Genomic DNA, 24,009 nt, shown 5'->3' on the forward strand with positions numbered 1-24,009 from the left:
CGCCCTAGACGATTTGCAGGGCTATTAATAGGCATCGTAGCCTTTATTTCCTTAGCTGCCTCTGCTGCAGCAGCTACTGTGGCTTTAACACAAAGTGTGCAGATAGCTCACTATGTTAATCAGCTTGCTCATAATACTACGCAAGCCCAGCACTTTCGAGGCAGGATTGATGATAAGGTAGAACAAAAATTAGAAGCATTGTATGAATCTGTGTTGTCTCTGGGAGAACAACTCCGTGCTTTACAAACTTTGCAACGGGTGCGCTGTCATGCTGGGTTTGACTTTATCTATGTGACCCTCCATAAATAAAATGGGTTGAGCTATCCTTGGGAACAGGTTGTAGCACATCTGAATAGTATTTGGCACCATAATAATTTGTCCTTAGATCTCTTTCAACTCCATAGGCAAATAGCTGGACTAGAGCAAGCTCTGCCTCTGGACTCTAAAGTGGCAGAAACAGCAAAAGAACTGTTTGAACAACTTCAACAGTATATCCCTTCCTTGACTAATATTAAGGGACTGCTAATGACATTGTTCGGCCCAGGGATACTTTTGCTGATGGTTTTCCTATGCCTTCCTTGCATTGTACGCATATTGCAAAACTCTTTCATGAGTTTAGCCAGTCAGCTGCATAAGGTCAAGCTCCAAGTGAATGAATTTTCCCCTGAGAGGAACTGCAGCCAGAGATGGGTTTGAGGGCGGGGCCAGCTTGACCGACCTAAGACAAGGGCCTTCAGCATTGCTCTGAAGAAGATCCCCAGGACGGGTAAGGCAGGCTGGGGTACCCACCCCACCTAAGACAGGTGGGTTTGCTTCTTTAAACAAAGACGGGGGAGATGCCAGGCGCCAAACTTGCAGCTAAATTCTTCCTGACCTCTGGCTGTGTTTTCAAGGACGTGCAAGGACATGGCTTAATGGAAAATCAGAAATGCTTTACTATGTCTGTCATGAGTCCATTCTTATGTTAACCAAACTCATCCTGTCTTAACTACCATCAGGTATTGCTCTGGAGTCCATTCTTATGTTAGCCAATCTCACCCTGTCTTAGCTATGTCGGGTATTGCTAACTTCAAGCCTTTTAGTGTTCTGGAATTTTAAGCCTATGCTGTTTCCTGGTTTTCAAACTGCATTTATCCTGGAAGTTAAGAATACACCTGGCTGCAGTCTTGAGTTACAATCTCGAGATGCAGACCTCCCATACCCCATCTTTGCCTCTTGTCTTTTTTCTCTTGTCTTGTATTTTTCCTTTTCTTTAATCCTCGCCCCCCTCATTCAGGATTCCCTTTTCGCTGCCGGCTGGCTCGGCAGATGTCCTCAAGGACATTCAGCCCTACTTGAACAGTCTTGGGTCAAAGTTCTTCAAGAACTGCTTGCCTCTGATCCTCACAAATTCCCATTCAACTACCACATTCTCCTCCCAGTCCATAAGGAATTTTGATTTTCTCTAATCATTCAGCCTTTGCCTTTCCTCAAGGATCCTTCCCCACCAAGCATCTCCAGCTGCAGAGTGATTATTCAGGGGTGTTTATCAAATGCATATGTAGCACTGTCCAGCTCTCCAATGGCAACATTTTGGGCTTCCAGAGAGAGGTACCTCTCTTTCTGTGTTCGCCACCATGGACTGTGGAGACTGTCTTTCCTGATTCTATTGACAATGGGTCCACTAGCTCTCCAAATCTGCAGTTTTAAGTTTTCTTCTGCTTAGTCTGAGGTGGCTTGTTACATAGCCCCAGACATTTAGGAAAGATAGGGAAGGTGGACTTTTGTTGTCAAATGTATCTCTTTTAGGTCACTTTGTTTCTTCTGTTTCCCTCTTCCAGTATCAGGGCTTAAATTTAGGAGCTCAAGCATGCTCAAGCCATACCTCCAGCTCAAGTTGTTGATGTTTGTTTGCCCGTCCTGGGGGCTTGAACTCAGGACCTGGGCATTGTCTCTGAGCTTTTGTGCTCAAGGCTAGTGCTCTACTACTTGAACCACAGCTTTTTGGTGGTTAAATGGAGATAGGAGTCTCATAGACTTTCCTGTCTGGGCTGGCTTCAAACAGTAGTCCTCAGACCTAAGCCTCTTGGGCAGCAAGGATTATAGGCATGAGCCACCAGTATCTGGCTGGTGTGTGCTGTCCCTTGGCCTTTTTGGGTGTTTAATTGAAGCCAGCTTGGGCAGTAAAGCCCAAGAGACTCTTATCTCCAAACTGTGATCCTTGTATCTCAGCCTCTTGAGAAGGTAAGATTAAAGGTGCAGCCACTGGCACCTGGATTTTCTTTTTAATAGACAGAATATTGTGGACTTTTCTGACCTGGCTGGCTTCAAACCATGATCATCTGATTCTCAGCCCCCTTGATAACTAAGAATACAGGTGCCAGCCACTGGAGCCTGGCTAAATAAGTTAATGTCTTTGTATGCCTGCAGAATTATATTCTAGAGATTAATATCGATTGGGAAGCTGCTGTGTGTTTCCCCACAATGGATATTATTATGGAAAATTCTAATGAAAAAAATAAAATGAATCTGGAAATAAATATGCCAAAGAAAGTAACTTTTCTTCTAATTTGTTTCACGTTTATGGATTTCCTTAAGTTAAACAAAAGTCGGTTGAGAAATTTTCAACAGTGGGCTGCTCAGCTTGAGAGTCTTAAATGCCAGGATATCTATGAGGCTGGTAAAATTGCCATAGCTCCAGAAATACACTTAAACAACCAACACCAGGACTCAAGCAGGTCTAGGTTTGCACTGCCAGCAATCCTCCACCTGTATTCACAGACTCTAGGGTTTTGGGAACCTTGAACTCTAAAGCAACTCAAACTAGATGAAAAAGACTTTAAATTCCCAAGCAAGTAGTCTACCTTGAGAAAAGTTTCAAATATATTTCCCAGCAGCAGCTTTAATTCTTGCTGCCACCCATCATCTTGGAGATTGAATTTAAAGAACCTCCAATGGAGCCAGGTGCAGTGGATCACACCTACAATCCCAGCTCCACGGAAGCCAGATGAGCATTTGCCTGATGAACTAGCTGTGAACCAGACCTCAGATTCCTGAGTAGCTAAGATTACAGGCATGAGCCACCCAGTGCCTGGCAAGCATCTTAAAGTGGCTAATGACAAGTGCTCATTAAGTGTAAGTCATCAGGAATTTCCTGGAAAGCATTAGAGTATTTTGAGTCTTGCAGAGGAAAGACTGAGCCAAGCTTAATCCCTCTTGCTCCATCGGGCTTTCCCTCATCCTCATGCTGAGCTCACCATGTGCAGAAAAAAGATAACCCCAGGATGCAGAAGTGTCGAGAGACAGAGGTGCATCCAGAAATGGAGTGCTGGGCCTTGTTGCCTGTTTTCACATACCTGCTGGTCTGTTAGGCTGCTAGATACATGGCATTGAAAGGGAGTTGCCTGAATGACTTGACAAGTTTCTCGTATCAACTCACAGCAAGTGCAGGGATAAATGTGATGTGGGAAAGTAAATATTCTTCAGAAGCTGATGCATCACCAAGAAACCTCATTGTCACTGACATCTCCCACTGATCATGGCTGTTACCACTTAGTGTGCTCCATGGCCTTGCTCTAGGAGCCTCCCTAGTGTGTGCCACCATCTATGAGAATCAAGGTACGCACACAGCAAATGTGTTCCTCACTCCCCACAGATGACGCATCAGCAGGTCCAGCCACACTAACACCCCCAATCTGTAACACACGGCCTATGGCTGCTACATTGAAGAGGAAATTCCGAGATCTTTGAGGCACCAAACATGTGGTTAAGAAGGGTCACAGCACTGTGAGCCTGCCAAGGGTGTGGCTGGAGAGAAGAGATGGGACCTTCAAAAACAGAACCTGCCCTGGGTCCTTGTTACTATCTCCATGACTACCATTCCATGACTACCATTCCATCTCAAGCCACGCCCACCTATGCTGGACCCCTGCCTCCACACTTATGCTTCTATAATCTATTCTTACTCTAACACCAAAAAAGGATCTTTTAAAAATGCAAACCAGATAAGGTGTCACACCTACAATGAACCTCCAATTCCTGGACCTTATATGCTCATTCTAAGGTATCAGGACAAGGAAGAGGGGTATGGATGTTTAATGACTATCCTTGAAGTGAAAGGCATAGACTAGAATGCTTGGGCTCCAACTGTGTATGTACTTGTCTTTTTGAATCTCTATAAATTAGTTTCTTCCTCTATAAACATGGTATTAAAAGCAACTGCTTCATAGAGTCCTGGGATTCACTGGGATGGTTTGTGAGAGTATTCATACCTACAACTTCCCTGACTGGTAAATGTCCAATAGTCACTAATTACTGAAGAACTACTAATAATGTGAACATGGATCTTCAACCATAAGCATTTCATACCACTTAGCTGACCAGATGTATCTACAAACCAAGTATGTCATACATTACCTTGTAAAAGGCCAGGTGAACTGGCTTATATCTATAATCCAGAGGCAGAGCTCAAAAACAGGGAAAAAGGTTAGCAAGAACCCATTGCAGCAATTTAGAAAAATGGCTGGATGTGTAACCCAAGCTACAGTATGTATAAGAGGGAGGCTTTTGGGGTGAAGGGAGGGAGGGGGAAGGAGAGGGAGAGAGAGAGCACCCTGTCTGACTGAAAAAAAAAAAAAGCAAGTGAAAAAATGCCTACCTAGACAGCATGACCTTTGAATTCAAGTTCCTTCTATTACTGCTAGGAAAAAAAATTTCCTTGAAGACAATAGTTAAGCCAATGGAGTCATAAAGTATGAAATGAATAGAAAATATTCAGAATACCCTGGTAATATTGTCCCAGATATCAATTACACTAAAGAGTTGTTTTATGACAATAAACAGCAGCTACAATCTGCCCTCATTCTGGACTTAAGAATAAAGACTAGGGGGCTGGGGATATGGCCTAGTGGCAAGAGTGCTTGCCTCGTATACATGAGGCCCTGGGTTCGATTCCCCAGCACCACATATACAGAAAATGGCCAGAAGTGGCGCTGTGGCTCAAGTGGCAGAGTGCTAGCCTTGAGCAAAAGGAAGCCAGGGACAGTGCTCAGGCCCTGAGTACATGCCCCAGGACTGGCAATAAATAAATAAATAAAGACTAGGCACGGAACAACACAAATGTTCATTAATTTGTACAGCTAAGCACACTCCAGCACCTGGAGTGGCATGAGTTTAAAGCAGCAGGCAAGACTTTACAGTGGCAAAAGGATAAGAAAGGTGTTCATCAACTAGCGGGGTCCATGGCCTCAGAACAAAACCCAGAACAGTGTTAGGAGAGCTGCTGCTTGAGAGAGAGGTTCTTGGCATAGCCAAAGACTAAGCTGCCAAGTGTTTTTTTTTTTGTTGTTGTTTTTTTACAATGCCAGCCTCTGATGCAGCCACATCAAATGTGGTGGCCCAGCATTAATAAACTTGGGTACTATGTCAATGTTCCAGGAGGCAATACTGACATGGGATTCTTGTCTGGCCAGCTGGGGAATGGCTGCAGGAAGGCTGTTCAGATGGGGTGTCTGGTCTTCTCAGAAGGGAGGTAGGCCCAGGCCTGATTAGATCCCTGATACAATAGCAGATCAGAACCAGAGGCAGTCTCCATAAAAGATCACCTCTCGGGACTATTACACATACCTACAACTTCCCTGACTGGTAAGTGTCCAGCACCTCCAAGGTGGGGGTACTAACGTGGTTCCTGGAAGTCATTTTATTTTTATGTAACACTAATTTTTACAAAGAACATCTTTAAAAAACATCCACTAGTCTTTGTGTCAACTCTCCAGAGCTCCCCCAGTGGTCTTCTAAGCAGCTGTACATGACTGCCTTGTTTCCCCAAGGTAGAACCCCAAACCAAGGCAGACCCCAGCAGCCTCAACTTTTGTTAGCATGCAGGGCTGTGGATGTCTGGCTGGAAAGAGAAACCCCAAAGTAAACATGCTCTAGACCTACTGAACACAGTAGGATATCACCACCCCATCGCTATGCTGTTTTTTCATTAATACAGTTAAAGATCACATTAACTTCTCAGAAGAACACATGTAATCACTTCTGCCAACTCAAACCCTTAGCTCTTCCTGCATACTTCCTCTAAGCTATGTCATCCCAACAGCATTTGTCTGTCTGGTCTTAGAAACCTATGAGCATGGTTTTACATGAATCCCTCATTACATCTAATTGGCCTCTCTTGCTACTATTCCAGCCTCTTAGATCATTTTGGATGATTCCACTATCCTCTAGCTATCACACAAGTATTAGATGATCAGAGCATCCATATTCTCATGCTGTTCACTGATACAGTTGTTGAACAGGTCCTGCTACCTGCCAGCTTCACCTGCCTCTCACCATTAACTATTTGGTTGTTTTTTTTTTTTTTTGTTTTTGTTTTTTTTTTGGCCAGTCCTGGGCCTTGGACTCAGGGCCTGAGCACGGTCCCTGGCTTCTTCCCGCTCAAGGCTAGCACTCTGCCACTTGAGCCACAGCGCCGCTTCTGGCCGTTTTCTGTATATGTGGTGCTGGGGAATCGAACCTAGGGCCTCGTGTATCCGAGGCAGGCACTCTTGCCACTAGGCTATATCCCCAGCCCTATTTGGGTTTTTTTAGTACTGGAGTTTAAACTCAAGGCACAATTGCTAGACAGGCGTTCTACTGTTTAGCCATGCCTCTGGTCCTGTTATTGAGATAGGGTGTTACTTCCTGCCAGGACATGTATGTGGACTGATATCCTCCCCTTTTCCCTTCATGTTATAGCTGGTATGATAGATAAATACCACCATGGCCACCATCTTTCCACTGACATGGAATCATAGAGATTGTTTTGCCCAGGCTGGCTTAGAACCAAAATCTCTCAATCTCAGTCTCCCATGTAGCTGGAATGAGTTGTATACAACTACACCCAGCTCTTAGTTGAGAAGGAGTCTCAAAACCTTTTTTTCAACTTGGTCTGGCCTCATGTCACAATCTTCCGCCCCACCCCTCATCTCACCCTCTCAAGCAGCCAGGCTTATGGGTATGAGCCATTGGCACCTGGCTTGTCTATACTTGCCATTCAACCAATGTGGAAGACATACCTGAGAGTGAACCCCCTGCCCTTCCAACCAATGACTCATGCCTCTATGTAATATCTTCCCTTCTAATGAATAGAGATGAATGGAAGAGCTTGTGGGAAATCAACTCCCTGATTAGGCTTTGTTAGTCAAGGATCCATCTTTGAGCGGTTTTCTTGCTGGCTCTGAAGAAGCTATGATACGAGTTGGCCACATAACAAAGAACTGTGGGTAACTCCAAGAGTTGGGAATAGGTTCCAAATGACAACCAGAAAAAGACCAGAAGCCTCCCTCCATCTTAGGCTCAAGAAGATGCATTCTTCCCAGAATCCAAGGCACTGTGGAAAAGGAACTCTCCCAGTCCAGCTTCTGATGAAACCACAGCCCCTTGATGGTAGCTCCCCTAAGCCATGCTCAGAATCCTGACCCACAGAAACTGTGAGACAATAAATGGTTTCCAGCTATGTAATTTGTTACATAGTACAACTGGCAAGCTCACCTAATTATGCTGTAAGACACCTCTTTCTCTACTTCATCCCTATAGTACACTGCTAAACACCTTGATGCAAGCCAAATAGACTGTTTTTCATTCTCCTAGTTCAAACACTCTTAAGAGCTCTGCCAATGTAAGGAGTAAGACTAATTTCACTGCCCTTGAGACTGAAAACTCACAAATGATCTTTTTGTAATTTCTTCTCAAGACTTTCTTGCACTTGAAAACAAATTCCCACTTTCAAGTTAATGTATAGAGTTCCCTCCCCTTGATCTGTTGACCTGTGCCTCTTTTTTTCCTGAACCAGTTTGAACTCGGGGCCTTACACTTGCTTAGCTTGCTTGCTAGGCTGGTGCTTTACCACTTGAGTCATGCCTCAAGCCTATTGTTGTGCTAGTTAATTGGAGATAGAGTCTCTAGGACTTTTCTGCCTTGAAACCACTATCTTTTAGATCTTAGTCTTCCAAGTGGTTAGGGTTACAGGACAGGCATGAGCCACCAGCACCTGGATTACATTTATCCTATTATTTTGCATTTTTGATTCCCTAGTTGTAGTGCTCTAAAATTCTCTTGATTTTAAACTACCTAAGTACCAAGACCATCTTGTCTTTGTATACCTAAAATAGCTGAGCCCAGCATCCTCCATACAGGACCATACAACCTGTCAAAGCAGTTTGACTGGAAGATACTATTACTATATAGTTGCTTCAGATCCTCAAAAAATTTCATCTGAGTCAAGGACTTCCAGTATACGGGAATGACCTAGATGGCAGTATTTCAGATTTCATATAGGAGTCCATCATTTCCATCCTACCACTACTGTGAGAACTAACCATCCCTGTGTTCATGACATATGCAACTAAAAATCCCTTAATGGAAACTTTGCAACATAAAATAATTAGTCTTGCTGGACCCAGTGGCTTATGTCTATAATTCTCACTACCCAGAAGGTTAAATTTTGAGAATCGTGGTTTAAAGCCAGCCCAGGCAGAACAGTCCCTGAGATTTATTTTTAATTCCCCAGCAAAAACTTGGAAGTAGAAGTATAGCTCAATTGATAGAACCTAGCCTTGAAAAAGCTAAAGGACAGCACCGAAACCCTGAGTTCAAGCCTCAGTACTGGCACAAAAATTAGAAGAAAAAAAGTCTTGCTTTCAAACTAACTCAATGTAAAAATACTTCAGGTATTGTGAAAGTCCAAATTAACCATTCTTTCATTCAATTCCTAATTAATAGGGCATCTTTTTATTTTTATTTTTGGCCAGTCCTAGGGCTTGGACTCAGGTCTAAGCACTGTCCCTGGCTTCTTTTTGCTCAAGGCTAGCACTCTACCTCCTGAGCCACAGTGCCACTTCCAGCTTTTTCTGCTTATGCAGTGCTGAGGAATCGAACCCAGGGCTTCATGCATACTAGGCAGGTACTGTACCGCTAAGCCACATTCCTAGCCCAACAGGGCATCTTTATACATCCTTTCAACTTAGTGACTTATTTCTAAACAGTGGACTATGATAGAAGTGATGATACATGACTTCTGAGGCAAGGAGACAAAGGTCATCATGCCTTCCATCTTGGGCTTTCTTCTGGGAGAGCAGGAGTGCTCTGAAAGCAGCCAGCTTCCATGTTATGATGACACTCAAGCAAATTCCTATAATGACCAATTGAGGCCTCTTAATAAGAGCCTGCTGAACAAGCTGTGTAGGAAGCAGCCCCATCGGGCCTTCAGATGATTTGCAGCCTTGACTCATATCTAGACTACAACCTTATGAATGATACCAAGCCAGAACCCACCTACGAAGCTGCTCATGAATTCCTGACCCACCCAAAATTTGAGAGCAATATTTGTTGCTTTAAATTTCTTTTTTCAGAAAAACTTTCAAAATCACTTTAATATTCCATTTTACATGAAAGATGAAGAAAAATTTATACAATAGCAGTATAATTATCAATCAGCAATCTGGTTTTAAGAGAGGTTAACAAGCCCTACAAACTGAAACACCAGTTTAACACAAAAGTGGTCTGCAAAAATTTGAGGTATTTTAATCCTATCCCTTAGCTGTGTTGATCCTATTAAGTTTAAGTCACGTGTAACATGCAACTATATATTCTCATATTTCACCTGTTTGGATTGTTGCTTTGGATTGCCAAGTTTGGGGGTGATTTTTTATGCAGCAAGAGAAAACCAGTACAAACACAAATGCAGAATCCATCTTTACCTTGGAGTATTGTAAAATTCTTGATGAGCTGACCATGCTTGGAGTCTACCAATTTCATTTCTTCCATAATCACTGATAAGTTGGCCACTTCAGTGTCTAACCTTGACCTCATCATGTCTTGTTGCATCCTAAGAGAAACAGAATCCAATCGGATGTTGGCCAGTGTATTATTCAAGAAGGTCAGGTCATCTGTGTGTTTGGTTAGGGTATCTGTGCAAGTGGTTCTGACTTCATTCAGATTGCTGGTCAGCGTCCTCAGGTGGTGGGCTGTGTAGCTGATGTTGCTGATGATGTTCACGATGTCTGTCTCAAAGAGCTGGAAGCGCTCCTCCAGTTGGCTGAACTTGATGGCTGTTCTATTCTCTGCATCCTTGTGTGAGTCCTGAAGGTCTTTCAGGTTCTGCTCATTGGCCTGTGAGATAGTGGTGATGTTGTCCATCTGACCGGTAAATGAGCTGAGCTGGCTGTTCATATCCTCTAGGGTATCGTTGTTGGCTTTGGCCAAGGCTGAGTTGTTGACAGCCAGGGTCTGTAAGCTATGTACTTTCTCCTTTAGCCAATCAGTGTCCTTTTTGGCTTGAAGGAAAACCTGCTGCAGATTCTGAAAGTCATTCTTGATTCGCTGGATGGCCTGGCTTGTGTCATCTACAGACCTCTGCAAATTGGTGATGAGGTTCCTCTGCTGCAGCTGGGTCAGGTTCAGGTTGTTGAGATTCATGATGACCACGTTGTGAGAGTACATTTGGTTCTGCAGATTGCCCTGCAGCACGCTGGTGTCTTGTTGTAGATTCGTCACATAGCCATTATATGCCTGGAGGGTTTTGTTTACGGTGGTGATGAGGAAAGAATTATTCTCCAAAGATTCTTTCAGTTGACTCTGCCTATCTACAAGCACATCCCCACTTGCCTGTAACTTCTCCAGTGTGTCTTTGTTCTTGGTAGTTTTTTCTGTAATCTCATGGAGTTGTTGACGAAGATCCAGAATGTCTGATCGGAAGGTAGAAAGTTCTGAGTTGGTGCTTAGAGCTTTCTTTCCAGTTTGGTCCCCTGGAGGAAGAGATGTTAGTCATTTAGACTGGTGGAATGGAGAAAGTTCTAGCAAGGTGTGTCAGACTGTAGGATATGCAGAATGCTCTGCATTAGAATTTTGGGGAATCAGAAAGGATGCTTTACCCTAGGTCTGGCATAATTGGGTGAACATAGGGGATTTATCATATTCTAAGATACCAGGCAGGGTGTTCTGAGAAGGGAACAATCTCTTACATTCACCAAAATTCTTTCTAAAAAACTGAGGCTGAGGTCTGAGGATCATGTTTTGAAGCCAGACTGGAGAGATAAATCTGAAAGACTCATCTCTAACACACCAGAAAAAAGCTGGAAGTGGAAGTGTGGCTCAAGTGGTAGAGTGTCAAATGAGAGCTAAAGGCCCCAACTTCAAGGTACAGTTCCAGAAGAAAAAAAATGAAAACTTAAACTAAAGAATAGACTGGAATCTTTTATTTTATAATTTTTTACAGTTCTTTACTGAAATTTAAGATATTTAAAGTATTCCAAACACTGAGCCTTTAATGGGGGGGCATTTATGGTTCTTTTGTTGTCAGGATTGGTCTTCAGATTTTATTTGGCATGTACAAATTTGGGGGACAGGAATTAGCTCCAAAATTAGTTGTTAGCTTTAAAAATAAGCCTTTTAATTAAATCAAGAAGATAGGCACAAAAACATGCACAAAACTGAATGCCTTATTTGGCAAATGGAGTTTATAGTACTATCTTTCTAAAAAGTTGTCATTGTTTATATCAAGTAGAATTAAAGAATTTTCTCAAGGATTCACTCTTGTCACAGCTTACCTAGTTTTTTCAGGTCACTCTCCACTGCTGTGAGCTTGTCATCATAGGTTTGGCGAGATGTTTCCATGCCACCTGTGACATCGTCCATTTTCTCTACAACTAAGATTCCAAAAACGACAGATTAGTCCACACTGCCTATGTATAATATTTGTTTCAAGACCAGAGGTCTTTTCATTATGGCACAAAGGAAACAGACTGAAACAAAAAAAAATCACAATTGAAATCAAATATAGGGAGAGCAGGCTAGGGGTGTTAGTGGTGTAACATTTGCCTAGCATGTACAAGGCAAGTTCAATCCTCAGCATGCGCACGCATGCACACACACACACACACACACACACACACATACAATTATAGTCAAGTGTGGTGATATACAAATTTAAAAATTAACTCCAAACAATTTCTGAAACTTACAAGGCATTACCAGATTCTAAAAACAGTAAAGAACAGATAACTTTCAACAAGTAAATTATATGTCTAGATTATAGATAAATTATTTCTTTTCCTAAAGGACAGATTTTCCTTTGCTTTCTTCCTTAAAAAAATTTTTTTTTTTTTGCGTTCTAGTCCTAGGGCTTGAATGCAGGGCCTAGATATTGTCCCTGAACATTTGTGATCAAGGCTAGCATTCTACCACATCTGGGTTGCATGTGTGTGGTTAATTGGAGGTAAGAGTCTCATGGACTTTCTTGTCCAGGCTGGTTTCAAACTAAGACCCTCAGATCTCAGCCTCCTAAGAGCTAGGATTACAGGTGTGAGCCATCAGTACATGGCAAAAAAAAAAAAGGACAACTGTTTAGCATGGGTCTATTTGGCACGATAATTATGAGCTAATCAATCCAGTTTATATTATTTATCATGTGTTCTATTCACAAATGATTACATGGGAAGAGTGTCTTTGGGTCCTCCTAGATAGAAAGTTCCTATTAATGTGTGAGCCAAGGAATTCATCAGATGAATCCTGAAGCAGACTGTTTTCCCTCAAGCACCTAGAATCTGGCCATAATAAAATGTGTTTCTGCTCCCAATGCCCTTTCCCATTCAAGCCTTTCCATGTGTTTTCTCTATATACAATGTTCTTCTTTGGGTCAAGTTGTACTACAGAAGCTCTGAAGGACTCAGCTGTACCTTTACATCATCTCTAGGTGTTTGCAAATCCTGTCTATAGGCCTTCCCTGATGATGGGGCTCCCAACACCTAGCTGGGACTTCTTTATTAAGACATTCTTCATTACAAGGAAGTTTGTACAGAAGCTCCTTAATTTACAGGGAGATTATGTCTGATAAATCCTTGGCTATGTTGAAATCATCACAAGAAAATATGGCACATTGTATTCAATACTGCTAACCTTTGGAGCCTCTCAGCTTAGCAATACCACCACTGTGGTATGTCTGTTGTTTCCATCAGACAGGGGCTGATGAGGCTTTGGATCAATACCACTGCCTACCATCAGACCATGATCGTACCACATATCATGTACTATATAACCAAGAAAAAAAGAGCAAAAAATTCACCATGCAAAGTTGGTTTGTCACAAAATCACAGTAATGCCACCAGCACAACAATGTTCATTGCAGCACAATTTGTCATAGCTAGAATCTGGAACTAACCCAGATGCCCCTCAGTAGACGAATGGATCAGGAAAATGTGGTATATATACACAATGGAATTTTATGCCTCTATCAGAAAGAATGACATTGTCCCATTTGTAAGGAAATGGAAGGACTTGCAAAAAATTATACTAAGTGAAGTGAGCCAGATCCAAAGAAACATGGACTCTATGGTCTCCCTTATTGGGAATAATTAGTACAGGTTTAGGCAAGTCATAGCAGAGCATCACAAGGCCCAATAGCTATACCCTTATGAACACATAAGATGATGCTAAGTGAAATGAACTCCATGTTATGGAAACAATTGTTATATCACAGTTGTAACTACTTTCAACGTCCCATGTGTATCTGTAGCTTCTATTATTGATGATGTTCTTGTATCACCTTCCTGTGGTTGTACCTACACTATCTCTGTAATCTTATCTGAGTATATTGGAAACCGTGTATACTGGTATTGGAAGTAGGAAATTGAAAGGGAATACCAAATTTGAGAGACACAGGGTAAAAAAAAAGACAAACAACTACAAAAGCAATACTTGCAAAACTGTTTGGTGTAAGTGAACTGAACACCTCCGTGGGGGGGGGGGGGAGGGAAATGGAAGGAGGAGGGGGGTATGAGGGACAAGGTAACAAACAGTACAAGAAATGTATCCAATGCCTAACGTATGAAACTGTAACCTCTCTGTACATCAGTTTGATAATAAAAATTTGAAAAAAAAAGTGTGGTTTGTCAGAGGAGATGAAAGAGGCTGGCTCTGCAGGGAGCGCTACCTCCCCCTCCCAGTGAGGTCCTAAGTTTCTCATCATGGCCTTGACCAGTCATGCAACGCTGCTGGTCCTGACCCATTGCCCCAGGAAGATCTGCATGGAACAATGGACTAGGCTTCAGAGGTGTGTGCCTGGGCCAGTCAGAGAGCTAAAAGATGTGGAAGGAGCAAGTTCAGGTGATTAGATGTGGGGACTGATATAGTTCATGGCTATTTAATTATTTAATTATCTTGAGAGTCATACAGCTTTCTTCTACATGTTATTAAGCCCTGAACACCCCCCCACCCTCAGATGGTGACCCTTGTGTCTCCCCCTGAATCTGTAGACTCACTCTTTGACACTGTTGAAACAAAGGACCAATCCAAGTGTTGCAGTTTATCCATCTCATTTTTTTTCGGGGTGTGTGTCGCTTAGAACTATTGGGAAGTTGAAGCCTGCTTGTATTCATTTTTATCCAAGAGCATTTTTTCTTGCCAGTCCTGGGGCTTGAACGCAGGGCCTGGGCACTGTCCCTGAGCTTATTTGCTTAAGGCTAGCATTCTGCTATTTGAGCCACAGCCCCATTTCTGGCTTTTTCTGTTTATGCAGTACTGAGGAATTGAACCCAGGGCTTCGTGCATGCTTGGCAGGTACTCTCTTGCTAATCCACATTCCCAGCCTCATCCAAGAACTCTTACCTCAGTGTGTGGCACTAAGTAGTTATTTAACAAATGCTTCCTTTATTATGACTGGTATTTAAATAAGACTCTGCCTTGGGTGGAAGTAAATAAATACAAGGGGACCAAGCAGGGAACCTGAGCACAATTTTGAAAATTCCTCTGCACAGTTTTGAAAAATGTACAGGACACAGATCTGTTCAAATAATCTGTTCCTCAGTTGTGAAATTGGGATGCATTCTCTGAAATCCCTACACACTTTACAGAATACCATGTATTTTATGCATTTTAGCTGAAACAATTATTTAAAAATAAATTATGGGATGTTTACAAGTTTAGACTCAGTTCTGATTCTCAAATCAAAACATATGTCTCAGTTTGTCTTCAAACCACACACAGGATTGTAAGTCCTGCCTCTTTTCTAGAAGCCACAAAAACCTCTAACTATGCTGGTAGTCGGTCATTTTCTACACTCTTTCAAGTCTCTTCCATTTTAGTTTAGAAAAACACAGAACTGTTGTGGACAGAAAATTCAGGTTTCCTTAGCATAAAAAGAATACTTTAAAAGAAGACTAATGAAATTGTTAACTCTGTTGTTCAGTACTGCAAAGAAACTATTTTCACCCAGCCCTTCAGTGCTGGTAAAGTGGCTCCATGCATCAGGGTGTGTGTGTCTGTGTTTAAAAATAGCATTTCAGCATAAGGCTGTAAACTTTTGGCTGCAAAGCTGGCAGCTGGCTAGTCTATGAAACACAGACTGAAGAGGCTCAGCATAAACTCTCGTGTGCCTTGCTTTTAACTCTTAATTCCCAACACAGAAGGCAGCAGCAGAGCTGTCAGCAACAGAGCTCCAGACAGGCCTCAGTTTTCAGATCATTATCATAGGAGGAAAGTGGCCAGGAGGTGCAGGAGGGTTACAACAGGTGTGTGCACGTACGTGCGTGCGTGTGTATGTGTATGTGTGTGTATGTGTGTGTGTGTGTGTGTGTGTGTGTGTGTGTGTGTGTGTGTAGGCACTGGAGCTTGAACTTAGAACCTAGGTGCTGTCCCTCAGCTTTTTCACTCAAGGCTGATGTTCTACTACTTGAGCTACACCTCCACTTCTGACTTTTTGTGGTTAATTGGAGATGAAAATCTTACAGATTTTTCTGCCTGGACTGGCTTCAACTCGCAATCCTCAGATCTCAGCCTCCGGAGTAGATAGGATTACAGATGTGAGCCACTGGTGCCTGGCATTTCTACCCATTCTTAAAGGTGGAATCTAAGTCTCCCCACTCCATTATTTTGAGCCTGGCTAGTGATTTGATTTCTGTGCACACCTACTGAACCTTTACGTGAATGACAAGTTCTATTGTCTATAATTCAACAGAGTTAGAAGCCTCCTATTCTTTGTTTTGTTTTGTTTTTTGCCAGTCCTGGGGCTTGAACTCAGAGCCTGAGCACTATCCCTGGCTTCTTTTTGCTCAAGGCTAGAACTCTACCACTTGGGCCCCAGCGCCACTTCTGGCCTTTTCTATATATGTGGTGCTGAGGAATTGAACCCAGCGCTTCATGTATATGAGGTGAGCACTTTACCACTAGGCCATATTCCCAGCCCTAGAAACTTCCTATTCTTTGCCTGGTGCAATGAACCCTCACTGTACTTCATTCCTATCACTCCTACTTGAAAGGAAGAAAGAGAAGCTCAGAGATGTTTGATACTTTCCAGAGTCACCCAGTTTTTAGGTGACTCAGAGGGCACCAGGCTGGAAGATCTAACTCCAAAATTCATACCCTCCCTGAAACTCTACATTGCCTCCAATTTAGTATTTCCCTTCCCTCTATCTGGTTTCCACCAGTAAAAAGAACTTTGAAGGAAAGGATAGTCTTTTGTATATTTCTTTAATCTCAATATCACTGGATGTTTTTTAAGCCTCTAGTATAGAGCTAGACATCAAAGATCCAAGAGGTGGAGCCCACAGCCCCAGCTCTTGAGGAGGGGAGCAGGGGGCAAGCAGAGAGCTCCCACCCAGTGTTCAAACTGTTCCTTCTAAACTGAGGCCCCTTTTCACAGGCCCGGGACCCCCAGGACCCACACTTCATTCCCTTGGAATTCAAGGAAAGCATTTCTGCCTTACATGACATTTTCACTTCAATAGAGAAAAACAAAATCTATAGGCTGTTTCCCAGAGTTCTAGAGAGTTTGACAGTGTGACCAGATGCACATTTGGAAAGCCACTAATCCTGTTGTCATTGTCATTTTGGCAGAGTGTAGCAGCAAGATTGATATCCTATGGCTAGGAATAGTGACTTATAGGAAAAATTTCTCTTATTTTCTGGGACTCCATTTTGAACTCAAGACTTCAAATTTGTTAGGTATGCACTTTGGCCACAGGAGTCAAGTCCCCAGCCCTGTTTTGCTTTAGTTATTTTTCAAACAGGGCCTCACATTTTTGCCCAGGTTGGTCTAGATACAATCCCACTTACACTTCCCACAGAGCAGGTATTACAGGCATGAACCATCAAATTCAGTTTATTGACTGAGATAGGTCTTACTTTTTTGCCCAGGTGGCCTTGAACCTTTGATTCTCCAAATCTTCTCACAAGTAGCTGCAATTACAGGCATGCACAGCACACATGGCTTAGTGGATGCTCTTAATGAGCAAAATTCAGATTGCTGACTCTCTATATCTAGCCATCCTTAGCAAGATGGTCTGTTGATCAGGGAAATGGAATAGTTTCTGTTCCAGAAATACTTTGGAGGAAACGGCTCAGTGAATTAGATTGCTCTTATCGTGAAGGCTCCACTGACTAATGATAAAAGGCCCAGGTGAAAGACACACCAAGCTGCCCCTGGCCACAAATGTGTATCTGCTAAGTGGCTGACGCCTCTGGATCACAGTGCTCTACAGCTCTGTCTGATGACTGAGCCATTCTCTAGCTTGTTCAGCCAATGAACTCTTCAGTAGAAACTTCCTATACCATAACTCAGTGTGGGGGAGACAGGCAAGGAGGAAGCTGAGTGGAACTGCCTTCACCAGCTCTGAGAGAGGAATCTCATTTCCTCCCACTTCTCCTGCAGAGAAACATGTCCCTACACCACTTTCACTGCGTTTCTTTCTTTCTCTGCCTCTCTCTGTTCCCTTCCTCTCTCAACCTCTTTTCTACCCCCTCCCCCCACCTTCTCTCTCTTTCCTTCCTCTTTCTCTCCCCACTTATTTTGTGGGAAGGGAGTTTTGTCCACCATTCAAGGTAGGTGTAGGAAGGGAGAGCTGCTTTCATCTTTCTGCCTGTTGCAGTATTAGTTCACCAGAATCTTATCAGCAACTAAGAGGAACCTCTGTACATGTAAGGAGAAAGTACATCTGGAAAACATCAACATTTTGTTCCTTAATGCCAGGTTTGGCAACCAGCAAGTACAAGTTGAATTCTCTTATTTTGGTTGGAGGCCTGAGGAATAGAAGCATTGAAGGAAGGGAATGAGGGGCAAGATGCCACCTTACTCCCCTTCTATTTGCTCCCCAGAGCTCTTCTCCCTTCACCTTGGTATTATTATTCCACAAATCAAGCCAAGTTGATCTCCAGGTTTTAGGTTTCTAGGTAGGATTTTGAGGGGGCAGTGGTCCCTTATCTGCAGATTGCTTACAGATAACTGGGGGCATCTACTGTTTGTCTTCATCGAAGTCAGGCTTAATCCACCATCCAACCACTCTGTCATCTATCCACCTGAACATCCACCCATCCATCAATTACCCATCTATCTTCCTTCCACTCACCCCACCCAACTACCCCTTTGGTCTATAAATCAATAAGACAAACTAGTCACCTGGGCTATAATGACACAGAGCAAAAGGACTAAGAGTAAAGAAACAGTACTTTGGGGTTTGGGAAAAATAGCTGTAAGTGATCCAAGGAAAACAAGGAGCTATGTAGGTGGAAAATAGGCAAAAGGGACTCCAGCAAATGGACCGTATTCTAACATGTTAAAGCTAGGAGGATTTTCAGTGGGTAAAAAAATGGGGGAAATATTTACATTAATAAATCAAAAAAGGAAAAATGCAAGTGAGGTGGTTCAACTCTATAATCCTATGTACTAGGGAGGAGGAACACAGTTCAAGGCTGGCTCCAGCAAAAAAAAAACTATTCCAGTTAATAGGAAGCTTGGTATCTTGGTACAGGTCTGGCATCCCAGCTGTGTGGGCAGTATAAATAGGAGGATTGTGGTCCAGGCTAGCCAAGCATAAAGAAGGACCTAACTTGAAAAACAGCTAAAGCAAAAGGAGCTGGAGGTGTAACTCAAGTGGTAGAGCACCTGCCTAACAAGCTTGAGACCCAACAGTTCAAACCCCAGTACCACAAAACCAAACAAAAATAAGCAAGAAGAAACCCTTTAGAATCAGTTTGATAATAAAAATTTGAATTAAAAAAAAAGAAACCCTTTAGATCTTTTTGTATGACTCTGATGCTCTTATTTCGAAACAGAAGCAAAAGAAAATAACAAAATATTATATATCTCCCAGTCTCCTTTTGCTTCTAGCAGTAAATGTTTATTCTTATTGTATCACTGGGGAGTACTGAGTCCTGAAATTACTTAAAGTGGCTGCTTGACTTCATGCTTGTCACTAAGAAATCATGGAGAAGTGAGTGTTGGCCTAAATAATCTGGGGAAGAAGAAGGCTATCTGGACCTGAACATAGAACACCCTCCTTTGCTATATAGGTTCCCCTCCTGCCCCTTGGCCCAGCCCTGGTCGGGACTTAAAGGCCTTTCTTAATCACATATTCTGCTGCTTCATCTGAAAACCGTGGGGCTCCAGGTTGCAGGAGCTGACTGAAGATGGATGAAATAGCCTGGAAAGTTTCCAAGTTCTCGTTGCCCCAATTCATCAGCCAACACAGTCATCCATGCACGATGCTTCCCATGAATATGGCTTTAGCTTGGGGACTAAAATTCATGAACTGTACTGAGGACTAACAAGTTTGGCGGGTCTAATAGCTAGTGCTGCATAACAAAGAAGGAAGGACAGCTAATTGGAAGGCAAAGGATGGCCATCTAGGATAAAAGTTAGCTAGGCCCAAACTTAACAAGCAAACTGAGGAGTGGGAGGTGGTCCACACCTGCAATCTCAGCAATGTGGAGAGAGATACAGAATTGCAGTCCAAGGTCCAGCCTAGGCAAAGAGCTTGGGATTCTGAAAAAAACACCCTAAAAAAAAGGGACAGTGCATGACATATCCCTTACCTAGCAAGCACAAGGCTGGGTTCAAAGCAAGGTACTGAGGGGCTGGGAATATGGCCTAGTGGTAAAGCGCTCGCCTCGTACACATGAAGCCCTGAGTTCACTTCCTTAGCACCACATAAACAGAAAAAGCTGGAAGTGGCACCATGGCTCAAATGGTAGAGTGCTAGCCTTGAGCAAAAAGAAGCCAAGGACAGTGCTCAGGCCCTGAGTCAAAGCCCCAGGACTGGGCTGGGGATATGGCCTAGTGGCAAGAGTGCCTGCCTCATATACATGAGGCCCTGGGTTCGATTCCCCAGCACCACATATACAGAAAATGGCCAGAAGTGGCGCTGTGGCTCAAGTGGCAGAGTGCTAGCCTTGAGCAAAAAGAAGCCAGGGACAGTGCTCAGGCCCTGAGTCCAAGCCCCAGGACTGGCCAAAAAAAAAAAAAAAAGCCCCAGAACTGGCAAAAAATAAAGCAAGGTACTGAAAGAAGGGAGGGAGGGGAGAGGAGGGAGGGAAGAGGAGGGAGGGAGACACTAATAACCACTATCTATTGGCACCAATTATGGGACAAGATGGATTCTATTATCTTGTCTTGGCTCATCCTTACTACCATGAAGATAACCATTTTACAAAATACAATCAGAACCTTTACGGTGTGATGGTTGGTACTCAGATTATAGAACCAGGGAGGCACACAAAGCAAACACTCATCATCCACTGATAAATTAAGATCAGCTGGACCCAGATTTAAATTGTGACTGGCCAGGTTTGAGGCCCATTCTCATTCCAACTTGCTATGTTTACAGAGGGAATTCACTCTGATCTTTCTTGTCCTGTGTCAGGTTCATAGGCTGAGGGACAGAGAAAAGCTCAGGTACAGATCTGAGGGAAGGCAGTGGAGGTGGCTGCTGAGAGGAGGGTACATATGCCCTTGGTGGTTCTGAATCAGGACACCTGTTGCCTGTGATGTCTGGGAAGGATGGGTCAGGAGGATTTGGACAACAAATTTTATTACCTGGATTCAGACAGATGTAGTCCTAACCTCTGTATGAACCCATCCTAGAGCTTGAACTCAGGGCTTGGGTACTGTCCCTGAGCTTTTCTGCTCAAGGCTAGTGCTCTACCACTTGAGCCAGAGCTTTACTTTCAGCTTTTTGTTAGCTGATTAGAGATGAGAGTCTCATGGACTGTCCTGCCTAAGCTGGTTTTGACCCACAATCCTCAGATGTCAGCTTTCTGAGTAGCTAGGATTACAGGCACGAGCCACAGGTGCTCAGCTGGCCTAACCTTTTTGTAAGGTAAAGCTGTGTGCAGCATTTTTATGGAGCTATATAAACAACAGTGTCTAGCTGTAAATGTAAAGAGAAAGAAAGGAGATTCATTAGTAAGTTGCATCTAAGGAGATCTTGTTTTGCTTATCATGTCAATAATGGTTTCCCATATGTTGACTTCTGGGTTTCCAAGAACCTCTTAGAGACAAGATGGAAGAAAAATAGGAGTAGCTAGAAATAGGTAGGATAAAACAACAAAGAGGAACACAATCTTCACAACTTATAGAGGACTATTAATGTTGTTGAAATGAGTCAAAAGAAACCACTGCTTTTCCTCTTGGATATCCATAGCTATAAGCACACATTTTTCCATGGATTACTCTCTAAACACTTCAGTAAAATACCTATTTCTATAGCTTTTACATAGTTGTACATCACATAGAGAGTCAAGAGAAAGAATATGGGGAGATGTGTGTGTTCTGTACAAATACTTCACTGTTTCATATGAGGGACTCGAACATCCAGAATTTCTGAAGTCTTGGGGAGGGGAACCTAGAACTGATTCCCTGTAGATACAGACAGCTGGCTGCATTTCATATTTGCAAAGGTGAGTCTTTTTTTCATGCTTAGGTTAATGAAATTTTTGTGTGTGCTGGTACTGGGGCTTGAACTGGGGGCCTAGGTGCTGTCCCTTAGTTTTTGTGTTCAAGGTTGGCACTCTACCACTTGAGCCATAGCACCACTTCTGGCTTTTTTCTGAGTAGTTTTTTGGAGATAAGAGTCTCATAGATTTTTCTGCCTGGAATGGATTTAAACCTCAATCTCAGATCTCAGCCTCTCAAGTAGTTAGGATTATAGGCATAAGCCCTAAGTACTCAGTAAAAGATTAATTTTGAACTTCTTTGCTATTTGGTAGGAGAAAGGAAAAGGCACTTACCTTTATATCCCAAAATGGCTACTGTGATGGTTAGCAAGGCACACAAAATGTATAATAATATGATAGAAAACTTCAGTGCCCAGTTATTTTTACATTTGGTACATTGTGTTCCTTCCTGAATACCTGTAAGAGAAGTTTTAATAATAGTAAGCAAACACCATTTCAAACAGTGTCTTTTTGTATTTAGGTCAAATGCCATGACTAAATTATTTTTACATATGCTTTACAATACTACACAAGAATTTTAGAAATCAAATAAACTCTCCACTGCAGCAATATAAACCTTTTAAAAATTGCATTATATTGTTATGGCTGCATTTAACATGACCTTAAAATAACATATAACTTCGTGTTATAGAATACTTTAAAATCACATACTGTTTATTATGACTATTATTTAAATAAGCATCATCCTGGGATAAATTATTTAAATGCTCTTGTTTCACATATGACAAGGATCTACAGCAATTCAGATACAATGAACCAAATGAAAAACCTGTGACTTATCTTCTAACTTTTTAGGTTTTTAAATTTTGTATTGTTATTATAAAGATGATGTGCAGAAGGGGTTACATAAGTTATATGTTATATAAGTCAGGTAATAAGTACATTTCTTTTTGGATAATATCACCCCTTCCCTCACTGTCTCCCAGTTTTTCCCTCCTGTCCCTACCCACAAGTTATATAGTTCATTTACCACACAGTATCTAGTGAATACCACTGCTACATTTGTTCACCTTTGTCCCTCCATTTCTGTGCCCCCTACTTACCTTCCCAAAGACAGATATATGAACAAAACAATAATAAAAACAACCACAAAGAAAAAAACTCATTTCCTTTTCCCTGAGTATCCTCCTTTGGTCTCACTGTGTGTGAATGCCTGGAGTCCTGTATAATTTATCATGTCCCAGTGGATTATCTCTTGATATGTGTTTCGCTGGTGTTCTGGAGCTGGTTCCAACTGGCTTGAGCCAGTTGTTAAATTGGTAAGAATTTTAGTTATTAAACTGAGGGTAACATGAAATCATCCCCAGAGGGAATGTTTATACCATGGAAATTGGTGAACACTACAAACTAGCACTCCCTTTTTCCCCTAAGAAGAAGCCAATTTATCCACATGCTATTGGTTTTAATGTCCTGAAACCTATAGTAGAACAGAAACCCTCACACTGTGTGTGTTTGTGTGTCTATGTGTGCACGTCAGTTCTGGGGCCTGAATTCAAGGCCTGAGCTTTTATGCTCAAGGCTAGTGCTCTACTATTTGAGACACAGCTCTACTTCTGGCTCTCCTAGAGGTAGCTCCTTGAAGATAAGAGTCTCACAGACTTTCTTGCCCAGGCTGGCTTTGAACTGTGATGTTCAGTTCTCAGCCTCATGAATAGCTAGGATTATAGACATGAGCTACTGGGCTAACACTGTCACTTTTTTTTTTTTTTTTGCCGGTCCTGGGGCTTGAACTCAGGGCCTGGGCTCTGTCCCTGAACCTCTCTGTGGTCAAGGTTAGCGCTCTATCACTTGAGCCACAGCATCACTTCTGGCTTTTCTGAGTAGTTTATTGGAGGTAAGAGTCTCACGGACTTTCCTGCCTGGGCTGGCTTTGAACAACGATCCTCAGATCTCTCAGCCTCCTGAGTCACTAGGATTACAGGCATGAGCCACTGGTGCCCAGCTAACATGGACATTTTTATGATCAAATTCTCCATAATAAATAACCTTTTTGTGTATCACATATACACAGACAGACAGATAAATACTGACCATTATTTAAGTTATTATAATTTGTGAATAATAACTATGGAACTGATAGAAAGACCAGATATTTTTTATGAGAAGAGGGAAAAGCTTTATTGATTATAATTCAACCTTTTGGGAGGGAAGGAAAGGGAGGAAAGGAAGAAGGAAGGAAGGAAGGGAAGAAGGAAGAGGAAGGAAGGAAGGAAGGAAGGAAGGAAGGAAGGAAGGAAGGAAGGAAGGAAGGAAGGAAGGACAGACAAT

At 42.5% G+C, this 24,009-nt stretch overlaps 1 protein-coding gene across 1 annotated transcript in view; it reads right to left on the reverse strand.

Annotated features, from left to right (window-relative positions):
• Positions 1-24,009, reverse strand: part of Colec12 (collectin subfamily member 12) — a 191,242-nt gene that overhangs the window by 19,521 nt on the left and 147,712 nt on the right. Inside the window, exons 3-5 of the mRNA XM_048363073.1 lie at positions 22,015-22,137; positions 11,568-11,666; positions 9,720-10,766 (exon numbers count right to left, since the gene is read on the reverse strand). Of these exons, the coding sequence (XP_048219030.1) occupies positions 9,720-10,766; positions 11,568-11,666; positions 22,015-22,137 (1,269 nt within the window). The remainder of the gene's footprint in view (positions 1-9,719; positions 10,767-11,567; positions 11,667-22,014; positions 22,138-24,009) is intronic.

Source organism: Perognathus longimembris, chromosome 15 (assembly GCF_023159225.1).
Source record: "Perognathus longimembris pacificus isolate PPM17 chromosome 15, ASM2315922v1, whole genome shotgun sequence".
NCBI lineage: Eukaryota > Metazoa > Chordata > Mammalia > Rodentia > Heteromyidae > Perognathus > Perognathus longimembris.